The 11,606-nt window shown below is 41.2% G+C and overlaps 1 protein-coding gene across 1 annotated transcript; it reads right to left on the reverse strand.

Annotated features, from left to right (window-relative positions):
- Positions 1-242: 242 nt before the first annotated feature.
- Positions 243-11,064, reverse strand: ZNF502 (zinc finger protein 502). Its single transcript, XM_069473533.1, has 3 exons — positions 11,025-11,064; positions 2,373-2,486; positions 243-1,816 (listed from the first exon to the last, which is right to left on the reverse strand). Exons 2-3 carry the CDS (start codon positions 2,425-2,427, stop codon positions 243-245), a joined length of 1,629 nt encoding a protein of 542 aa, XP_069329634.1. The 5' UTR covers positions 2,428-2,486; positions 11,025-11,064.
- Between the last annotated feature and the right edge of the window lie 542 nt (positions 11,065-11,606).

The following is an 11,606-nucleotide window of genomic DNA, read 5'->3' on the forward strand; positions in this document are numbered from 1 at the left end:
ACCTGCAGGCTTTATCTGAAAAGCAGGACTTCCATTCTACCCTATATTCCCAGATGCCCACCTGGACTAGTAGGTTCTGCATTCTCCAAGCTCCCACCTCCATTTCTGGAAACACTCTTCTAAGAATGCAGTAGCCAAGGCTCCTTCATCCCTTCCCTCCAGGAACTCTAACTGCTCCTCTCCTTCCAGCCAAATTCCTAGTCACTCTCTATAGAGAAACTGTCATAACCTAAATGCCAGCATTAATCAGCACTGTGAAGTTTCTGATGCCTGAAAAGGACTGAACTATGCCTGAAGAACTTTCCACATTCTATGCATTCATAAGGCTTCTCACCAGTGTGAATTCTGTAATGTTCACTAAGGTGTGCATACTTCCGAAAGGTTTTCTCACATTCACTACATTTATAGAGTTTCTCACCAGTGTGAGTTCTATGGTGTTCAGTAAGAGATGAACTATGAGCAAAGGCTTTCCCACATTCTTTACATTTATAAGGCTTCTCACCAGTATGAATTCTCATATGCTGAGTGAGGCAGGTATTCTGATTAAAGCCCTTTCCACATTCATTACACTTATAGGGTTTTTCTCCAGTGTGACTTCTCTGATGCCGAATAAGGCAAATGCTCTGAATGAAGGCTTTACCACATTCACTGCATTTGTAGGGTCTCTCTCCTGTATGAATTCTTTGATGTTTAGTGAGGGGAGTGCTCTGAGTAAAAGCTTTGCCACATTCCTTACACTTATAGGGTTTTTCTCCAGTATGAATTCGCTGGTGTTTTATAAGAGATGGGCTCTGACAAAAAGCTTTGCCACATTCCTTACATTTATAGGGTTTCTCTCCAGTATGAATCCTCTGATGCTGAGAGAGGTTTGCCTTTGTTTGGAAGGTTTTCCCACATTCTTCACATTTATGAGGTTTTTCCCCAGTGTGAATTCTCTGATGTTGTGTAAGATTTGAATGTTTGCGAAAAGAAGAGCCACACTCATTGCATAGATAAGGCTTCTCACCAGTGTGAATTCTCTGATGATGAATAAGGTGTGTGTTCTGATTGAATGCCTTCTCACATCTATTGCATTTATAAGGTTTCTCTCCAGTGTGAATTCTCTGATGTTCAGTGAGATGTGAGTGATTGCGGAAGGAATGGCCACAATCATTACATCTATAAGGTTTCTCTCCAGTGTGGATTCTCTGATGCTGAGTAAGAAATGATCGACATCGAAATGTTTTCCCACACTGCTCACATCCATATGGTTTCACTCCAGTGTGAATTCTTTGATGTTGAACAAGGAATGAGCTTCGACTAAAGGCTTTCCCACATTCTTCACATGCATAGGGCTTTTCTCCAGTATGAGTTCTCTGATGTTGTGTAAGGGATGAGCTCTGAGTAAAGATTTTTCCACATTCATTACATTTCCAAGATTTTTTCTGGGTGGAGAGAGTTGAACATTTACTCTGGTCTGAAATCTCATTGGTGTGTATATTACTTGTTTCCCACTGATGCAGGCTCTCTTCTGTAGAAACTCTGAGATGTGTAACAAGTCTTGAGGTCAAAAGCAAGCTTTTCTCAAAACTATATTCTTGACTAATCATTTCAGGGGGTGCTTCCTTGTGGATGAAAGTTATTCCCCCAAAACTTTCTTCCTGGAAAAGGCATGGCCCAGGAACTTGTCCAGGAGAGTTTTCCTTCATGCCCTCACATGCATATTTTTTTCCAAGAGCACAATCTTGGTATTCACCCTCTTGGAATCTCTTTGCTACTGTCCCTGGTGAGTCAATATCATAGACATCCTGCTCTAGAACAGGCTTGTTCGTCCATCCTGAAAGAAAACAGCAGAGTGAATATCTCTTATGTAGGGCAGAGTTGAAGCCCCTGACAATGTAGAACCCTAACATTAACAGGACTCAGTAATAGCCTATGATTTAGGGCCAATAAAAGCAAGCATGGCAAGCAATTCATAGTTGCAAGTGGTAGAAGGGATGTGCATCACAGTAATCTTACCACTGTTAATGAGGAACCCCTATGAAAAGGGCAGCTATAGACATTCAGGGAGTGAGAGAATGACAGACAACTGAGGTAAATGGAAAACAACAAAAAACACACAGGTTAAGATTAAGGCAAGACAGGAAACATGAATAATTTGTATTCAGAGTGAAACATGGGAGAATGTCAAAAGACAAATGCTGGAAAAGAGAAAAATAAAATACATACTGGGGATAAGTAGGCCCCAGAGATATCCAACCACACCTGCGCCAACCACCCCCATAAGAGATAGTAATTTGATGATCTGAGCTTCACTTAGTTTCTCTTTTAAAATTTTCAAAGGCTTCCTACTGCCTGGCTATTTATTCCACTGGTTTCTCTTGCTCACTCACCTGGACAAGTCCCTCTTCCAATCTCTCTCTCTTCATGTCCTTGCATATTCAACATCCACAAATCTTCTCTTTGCTTTGCATGGCAAACACTTCAGGATTGGAAAACTGGGAGCCCTGCTCATAGATGGGGAAAAAAGGTGGAGGAATGGGTATCACTGTCCCAGCAAACAAACTAGAAAGAGCAGCTGTTGCCTACGGATACTATCTAATAACTCACACGATACCTCTTCAGGGTAACAATGTGGTTGTATCAGCAAAAATCAGCACTGGCTGCAGACTTCCAGATTCAGAAACCCCATTTATCAGCTGTCTAAGAAGTGACCTACATACCGACAAACACTGAAGCACTTGATGAATAAATCAGAATGCTATTTATTGCCTTATAATGATAAAGACAAAGATTAAATGAATAGGAAAACCCAAGTTAATTAGTACTCTCTGTTCATCCTACACCAATCAACATAAAAAGTCAGTTAATATAAGCAAAAGTTGCAAGGGGCTAGACACGGTGGCTCACGCCTATAATCCTAACACTTTAAAAGGCCAAGGCAGGAGGATTGCTTGATCCTAGGAGTTCGAGACCAGCCTTGGCAATAGCAAGACCTCAGCTCTACAAAAAATTAAAAAATTAGCCAGACGTTGTGGTGCATGACTGTAGTCCCAGCTACTTGGGAGGCTGAGGCAGGAGGATTGCTTAAGCCCAGGAGTTAGAGGCTGCAGTGAGCTATGTGCCACTGTACGCTAGCCTGGGCAACAGAGCGAGACCCTGTCTCAAAAAAAAAAGTTGCACGGGGAAAATGACCTCATAGCATGGCTAATGTATTAAGACAGATTAATGAACTTCTACCATATGTCAAAGAGCCTGGATATAGTTAGAAAATGCGGCCGGGCGCGGTGGCTCACGCCTGTAATCCTAGCACTCTGGGAGGCCGAGGAGGGTGGATCGCTCGAGGTCAGGAGTTCAAGATCAGCCTGAGCAAGAGTGAGACCCCGTCTCTACTAAAAATAGAAAGAAATTATATGGACAACTAAAATATATATATATAAAAAATTAGCCGGGCATGGTGGCGCATGCCTGTAGTCCCAGCTACTCGGGAGGCTGAGGCAGTAGGATCGCTTAAGCCCAGGAGTTTGAGGTTGCTGTGAGCTAGGCTGACGCCACGGCACTCACTCTAGCCCGGGCAACAGAGTGAGACTCTGTCTCAAAAAAAAAAAAAAAAAAAAAAGGAGCTTTTAAATTTTATAAAAAAAAAAAAAAAAAAAGAAAGAAAATGCTAACTTGATACAAACTAGGGATACACTGTCCTTTCTTCTAGATGTCATATCAATTAAGCAGTTTTTTCTCTAGGCACACCTCAATATAAGAGCATAGCCTGCAGTTTAAAAATAAACAAAAAAATGTTGTAAAATAGGTTTTTTGTTTTTTTTTTTTTTTTTTGTGAGACAGAGTCTCACTCTGTTGCCCAGGCTAGAGTGAGTGCCATGGCGTCAGCCTAGCTCACAGCAACCTCAAACTCCTGAGCTCAAGCGATTCTCCTGTCTCAGCCTCCCAAGTAGCTGGGACTACAGGCATGCACCACCATGCTCGGCTAATTTTTTCTATATATATTTTTAGCTGTCCATATAATTTCTTTCTATTTTTTAGTAGAGATGGGGTCTCGCTCTTGCTCAGGCTGGTCACGAACTCCTGAGCTCAAACGATCCGCCCACCTCGGCCTCCCAGAGTGGTAGGATTACAGGCGTGAGCCACCGCGCCCGGCCTAAAATAGGTTTTGACTTTAAAAAAGATTATAAAAATAGTAGAGTTTTGTTATACCCTGCAGTTTGAAATGTGAAGATCACAACTGTTCACCCAAACAATATCTCTCCACATAACTCTTAAGTGAGAAACAGAACTGGCAGCATTATTTCAAGGAAAAAAGGATGGAGAGTTGGTTTTACCAGCGTGAAGACCTCCAGAGGTATGAAAGGACAGAATAAGTCTGCTGAAGTACATAATAAAGTTGGTCCTATGGGCTTTTCATCGAGGTCTGTGCCCTCTGCATTGGGTTTTGAGGGGTTAAGACGATCCTATCTGGGTTTTCCTCCTCCTTTTTCACAGGAGGGATACTAAGGAGACCGTTTCAGCTATCACACAGTCCTACAGAGACTTATACAGCAGAGTGGGGATTGGGTGTAATCAGTGCTAAATGCTGGAAAAAATGTCAGACAATGCCCCCTCACCTGACTGCAGATTATGTAATACCTGGACAAAGACATTAAACCAATAATTTCAAGTATTGGTGTTACTGTGCTGTGGAATGTGGAGCAGAGGAGACCTAATCTAGTCTGGGAAAACAGCCTCTATGAAGAAGACATAAACAGGAACTAGACAAGTGAAAAGGGAAAATAATATGCCAGTGAGATGAAACAAAACATACGAAAGAAATCAAGCTCAGTATTTTAGAAGAATGAAGAAAAACTAGTAAGGTCAAGGTATTAAGTATGAGAAATGAGACACAAAGGCTGAGGTACGTAAAGGCCAGATCAATCAGAACCTTGTAAACCATTATAAGGACTTTACACTACAGTGAGCAGAAAGCCATAAAATGAATTTGAAAAGGTTTGATAAAAGACGTGACATGATTAGATCTGCTCTTTTAAAAAAAACATACCCCTTTGCCCACAGTGCAGAGAGAGAGTGTATGTAGGGGTACAGGGTGGGAATTCAAGGTGACAGCTAGAAGATTCCTTGTGAACCTGTTTCAACAGCCAGTAAGGGGGCTGGACTAACTAAGAGACAGAAACAACAGGATTGGATGAATATGGGGGGAGGGATGAGAGAGAGAGAAGTCAAGTACAATTGGCCAGCTTTTGGCTTGAATGATGACAATGACCTTTAGTCAGAATAAGAACACTGGTCTGGAGAGGAAGAAGATACATTCAGTCTCAAAATATCCAAACAATACAACATACATATCTGGAATATAGGAGAGAGGTGTGAGCTGAAAACAATTTTAGAGTTTTTAACATAAAAAGAGTAATTGAAATCAAGGGAATGTGGCTAAGAAGATCTCAACAGTAGGCCTATACATTTAAAAGATCCCTAAGCCAGGTGTGGTGGCTTCCGCCTGTAATATCAGGTACTTGGGAGGCTGAGGCAGGAGGATTGCTTGAGGCCAAGAGAGTGAGACCAGCCTGGGCAACACAGTGAGACCATATCGCTATTTTTTAAACAATTTCTTTTTACAAAAGATCTCTAATGCTCTAAGAGATATAAAAATAATTAAATATATGACAAAACTAACATTTCTAATCATAAAAAATAGATTTGTAAATTATATTAGGGCTATTGCTAACTACCTGGAAAAAAAAAATTTAGTGAGATTCCTACATCATACTACAAACAAAAATAAACCTCAACTGATTAAAGGTTAAATATAAAAAGTGAAACCACAAAATTGGCATAGCTCCCAGCACTTTGGGAGGCCAAGGCAGGATTGCTTGAGGCCAGGAGTTCGTGATCAGCCTGAGTAATTGCCAGACTCTGTCTTTATAAAAAAATAGAAAAATTAGCCAGGCATGATGGCACATGGCTGTAGTCCCAGCTACACAGGTGGTTGAGGCAGGAGGATTGCTTGAGCTGAGGGGTTCAAGGCTGTGGTGAGCTATGATGACACCACTGCACTCAAGCCCAGGCAATAGATCTTGTCAAAAAAAACCCTACAAAACAATAAAATATTGACAACTGATTGATTTTAGGGTTAGACTTTTCTAAGCACGGTATAAAAATGGATACGAAAAAAAATGGATAAATTTTTAACCATTTGACAAAAATGGGAAAGTCTGGCCACAGAAAAGCAATATTCTCTATATCCAAAGTACAAATAAAATTAAAAGACAAACAGGCTAAAAAAAAAAAGTATTCTTGATTTATGTACTAAGGGATAGATAGACCTAATATACAAAGATTTCTTACAAATGAGTAAGGAAAAAAGATGGACTAAGAAAAATAGATCATGCAACAAATATACCAAGAATTACAAAAAGCCAATAAACATATGAAAACAAAGTTCCATCTCTGTGGTAACCAAGGAAATTGACACTGAAAGAATGAAGAATAAATTTTCACATCAAATAGGAAAATCTATTTTTAACGCTTAAGACTGGCAAAGGTGCAGGAAAAGAGAGCTCTCATACACACTGGTGGGAATGTCAACTGGTACCATCTTTCTGTAGGTAATCTGGCAATATACATCAGGTCTGAAAGTTGTAGCTTCAGTTGTAGTTGGAATGTTGTAATCACCATTTTCTGGATACAGGAACTCAGAACAGAATATTTATTCTGTATATACAGCACCTGTAGGGTATCTCAGAAGCTCCTCAAAGCCATCAGTATATCATAAAAATGCCTATATTCTTTGACATAGTAATTCTACTATTAGAACTTTCTCATAAAGAAGTAACTTCCCAGAGAGTAAAAAAAAAATGCAATTCTTTTGTTACTTATAAAAAATATCCTCTGTTTTTTGTTGGAAATAACAATTTTATTATTGGTGGACACTGAGGCTTAGCAAATTATGGTACTTCCATTTGGTGGAAATTATACAGACATAAAGATAATTAACAATGAAAACATGGGGCAGGCATGGTGGCTCACACCTACAATCCTAGCACTTTGGGAGGCCAAGGTGGGAGGATCACTTGAGGCCAGCAGTTCAAGACCAGCCTGGGCAACACAGCGAGATCTCGTTGCTATAAAAAATAGAAAAATTAGCCAGGTGTGGTGGCACTCACCTACATTTCCAGCTACTCGGGAGGCTGAGGCGGAAGGATCGCTTCAGCATGGGAGTTTGAGGCTGCAGTAAGCTATCACAATGTCATTGCACTCTACTCCTGGCAACAGAGACCTTGTTTGAAAGACAAACTAAAATGAAAATATGTGACTATTTGGAAAAAGATTTATGCTACATATAAGTGGGAAAAAAACCCAGTATATTAAAATTTCAAGTACAACATAATATCATATATAGTTGTTAAAATATGTATGTAAGATCAAGAAGAAAAACTAATCATCACTGTGGAGATACAATGAATTATGAATGATTTTCCCCAACTTCCTCTAGTATCCATATTTTGCCTCCTTACTTTTAAAAAGACAAATTTAAATCTATAAGAATATATCAAATTATTAATTGTGATCATCTCTGAGAAATCTAATCATGGTAAACTTTTGCTTTAGCACCTATTTTGTCCACCTATTAGCTGGACAACTAAAAATATATAGAAAAAATTAGCCAGGCACGGTGGCTCATGTCTGTCATCCCAGCACTCTGGGAGGCTGAGGTGGGAGGATCGCTTGAGGCCAGGAGTTCAAGATGAGCCTGAGCAACATAGCAAGACAAAAATACAAAAATTAGGTTGATACACACCTGTAGGCCCAGCTACTTGGGAGGCTGAAGCAAGAGAATCACTTGAGCCCAGGAGTTTGAGGCTGCAGTGAGCTATGATTAAACAACTGCACTCCAGCTTGGGCAACAAAGTGAGATACCATCTCTTTTTTTTTTTTTTTTTGAGACAGAGTCCCGCTCTGTCACCCTGGCTAGAGTGCCGTGGCGTCAGCCTAGCTCACAGCAACCTCAAACTCCTGGGCTTAATCAATCCTCCTGCCTCAGCCTCCCAAGTAGCTGGGACTACAGGCATGCGCCACCATACCTGGCTAATTTTTTCTATATATTTTTAGTTGTCCAGCTAATTTCTTTTTATTTTTTAGTAGAGACGGGGTCTCGCTCTTGCTCAGGCTGGTTTCAAACTCCTGAGCTCAAACGATCCGCCTGCCTCGGCCTCCCAGAGTGCTAGGATTACAGGCATCTCTTAAAAAAAAATAAAAAAGAAAGTTTTCCCATAGGAATAAGTAACTTCCTGAAAAAATATAATCAGAGATAGCACAGAGATTTATGTAAAAAGATCACATTACTACCACAGTTATAAAGAAAACAGGTAAATAAATATTAATGGAATATCACATGATAGATTATACAACTAATAAAAATCATATTTTCAAAGAATATTCATGAGAAAATACAGTATGTTAAAACAGGAGGATTCAAAACACCAAAAAATGTGCACATATCCTAGCATTAATTATGCACTCAGTAAGTGGAAACTATAATTATTACATAGATATAACAAAACATACACATTAAAAGACAACATAAATAAAAATGTTAATTCTGTTGTTAAAAACAAAAAGGACATAAAGAAAACCCACCAAAATACTAACACACTTATCTCTAAGTCAGTTAATAGGTCACTTTACTTTGTCCTTTATACTCTATATATTTCACTTTTCCTTCAATAAACATGTATTACTTCTATAGTCAGAAAAAGTTATTTTTTAAAAACCCAGAAAGAAAAACACAAAAATGCAGATCCGATGGATATGGCATTGGCCTCCCATTCAGAATATGATGAAAGTGAATTGGACTGGGAGTCAGGAAACTTTGCTCCGCCATAGCCCATGTGAGTAGGCCTACATGACAGGCTGTTTATCTGAAAAGGGTCACAAATTAGATAATATCTTTGAGCCCTTCCAGCTCTAATATTCTATGAATCCTTGACAAGCTAATTCATGTAGAGCATTCATAAAGACATCTGCCACATGGTAGGCACTCAGCAGGGGTTACATGCTATTATGTTTGATGCTATAACCTATTGAAAAGGGAGGGCATCTTGGTAATGCCCACTGTGCTCCAATCATGGATCATCTAAGCTCTCAGCAAACTTTTTTCTGTAATGGGCCAGAAAGTAATTATTTTAGTTCTCCTGGGCTAAATGGGCTATACAGTCTGTCTCTCTGTTGCAACTATTCAAATTTGCTTTGTAGTTTGAAAACAGAAATAGAAGATATGTAAACAAATTAGCTTGGCTATGTTTCAGTAAAACAGTTTTGGAAAAAAAAAAAAAGTGGCAGCCCAAATTTGGCCCATAGTTTGCTGACCCTCAGGTCTATAAGTTGCCCAGAAAAGAATGTAGGTGCTTCTACAAATGCCTATTGTAGAATAATCTGACTATTAGTTATTTTAAGATGTTAAAAGGATTCTTCTTCAGATCTAGGGGGAGATGGGTATTATAATGAAGGGTAAAAGGAAAAAGGCTCTTAACAGCCTCATCTTGCTAACCTAACGGAGAGCGGGCTTCCTCCTCAGACCTTCTAAGCTTTCTCCCTGCTGCCACCTCCTTACCCTTCAATTAGCTAAAGGGGTCTGGGCAAGCTAGCTGGGGTTGTTTGAGAACCTGAAACCACTCTTCCTTCAGTAAGATTACATTGACATGTACTCTTCTCTGAAGCCCGTCTTGGCTTGCCTGTTGGCACCAAATAACACATCCACCCAGGTTGCAGCAGAATACAGTTCCTATCTCTTCTGCAGCCTGGGGTCACTTAGTAATGTACCCTTGGAAAAGTTATCTATTCTCTCTATTCCTCAATTTCCTCACTTCAAAACTACAGATAAAAGGCTGTTGTGAAGACTAAATAAATTAACACAAATGTGCCTGGTATATAGTAAGTGCTAAGTAAATGTAGCTTAAAATATCATCACTAAAATCTGCCTACATTGTCTCCCAGCACTAGACTGGAAGCATCTTCTCATGTGGCAGGCTCCAACGTCACTCGTTCTGTAGCCTCCCCCCTGAACTCCGTGTGATGTTTGGCATGTAATGGATACTAACATTTTGTTGGGAGATATTAAGGTTTGCAAACAAGCTATCATATACATGCTGTCAATTGAGCCTTCTGAAGAAAGCACAGTACAGACTATTAGTACAATTTTATTTTATTTTATTTTTTTTTTGAGACAGAGTCTCACTCTGTTGCCCAGGCTAGAGTGAGTGCCGTGGCGTTAGCCTAGCTCACAGCAACCTCAAACTCCTGAGCTCAAGCGACCCTCCTGTCTCAGCCTCCCAAGTAGCTGGGACTACAGGCATGTGCCACCATGCCCGGCTAATTTTTTCTATATATATTTTTAGCTGTCCATATAATTTCTTTCTATTTTTAGTAGAGATGGGGTCTCGCTCTTGCTCAGGCTGGTCTCGAACTCCTGAGCTCAAACGATCCGCCCACCTCGGCCTCCCAGAGTGCTAGGATTACAGGCGTGAGCCACCGCCCGGCCTATTAGTACAATTTTAGAGATCAAGAAACAGCCTCTGTAACCCTCCAGAATTATAACTCCAATCTCAAGACTCCTCCAACTAGGGTACTTTACACTATTTGCCGTCTCCTATTAAGACAGTCCCTAAAAAAATTTCTGAGCTACAGTATCCGGTGGGGAAAGTAGCTGGTATCAGGACCGAGAATTCAGAGCCCCAGGATTGCGTTTCTGGACATAGGTCTTAGCTTTTGATAATCCATCCATCACTCACTCACTAATTCATTCACTCCGACATTGAAGAATGGCGTCTCTTTTGTGAAAAATGGCACTGTATTGGACTCTGGGATCTGCAGTGCTGAGTCTGCAAGCAGTAGTGCCCCTGATTTCCGGCGGCTCGAGCAGGCAGCAATTCGGGGGGGAATCAAGGCCAGGGCTGACTTCCCAAATAAGCCTCCGGCCCGCCGCCTTAGCCAAGGTGCGCGGCGAACCTCTCCTTTCCCCTCCCTGGGGCCCAGCCGCTCACCGTGAGATCTGGGGTCTCCCCGCGGGTGGGCCTACGGTCCCAGAGGTGAATAGAAGCCCACGACACAGGCCTTAACCTATGGAGCCGGAAAAACGGCGGCGCGGCCGGTAGTGCGTCAGCGTCGGGCTCCCGCAGGCATCCGCTGACTCTCTAGGAAGCGGGAGGAGCATCTCTATGGGGCCGCAAAGGAAGGCGATTCCTCCTAGCCGAGCTTCTAAGCCCAGCCTTGTTTCCCTCCAAGCCCAGCCGCATTCTTCATGTCCCGTGATGCTACCTGTGTCCCGAACACAGTGGCTACCACCTTCCTCAGGAGGACTGTAGAGAGGAACGTTAGGGATGGAAAGGGTGCTGGATAGGAGTCGGAATGGGCCATCTCAGCAAGAAACTAGCATATTCCATCTACTTAAAGTAGCCCCCATTAGGAATTTTGAACCATTCTCCCTGTTAGAATAAAGGACAAACTCCCAATCTAGGCCCACACAAACTGACCTCTACATAAGTATCTTTTATTGTGCTGTGATGTACATTCTGCTCTAACATTACTGAATTCCCAATGGCCTCCCGAAATCCCTTACCCATTCC

Source organism: Eulemur rufifrons, chromosome 7 (genome assembly GCF_041146395.1).
Source record: "Eulemur rufifrons isolate Redbay chromosome 7, OSU_ERuf_1, whole genome shotgun sequence".
Lineage (NCBI taxonomy): Eukaryota > Metazoa > Chordata > Mammalia > Primates > Lemuridae > Eulemur > Eulemur rufifrons.

What these genes read in the sequence shown, in the direction of transcription:
- ZNF502 (XM_069473533.1), bottom strand. Translation starts at nt 2,427, where the DNA reads ATGTTGAATATGCAAGGACATGAAGAGAGAGAGATTGGAAGAGGGACT. An exon ending in TGGAAGAGGGACTTGTCCAG is followed by an intron (nt 1,817 to 2,372) that starts GTGAGTGAGCAA and finishes GTTTTCTTTCAG; the next exon opens with GATGGACGAACAAGCCTGTT.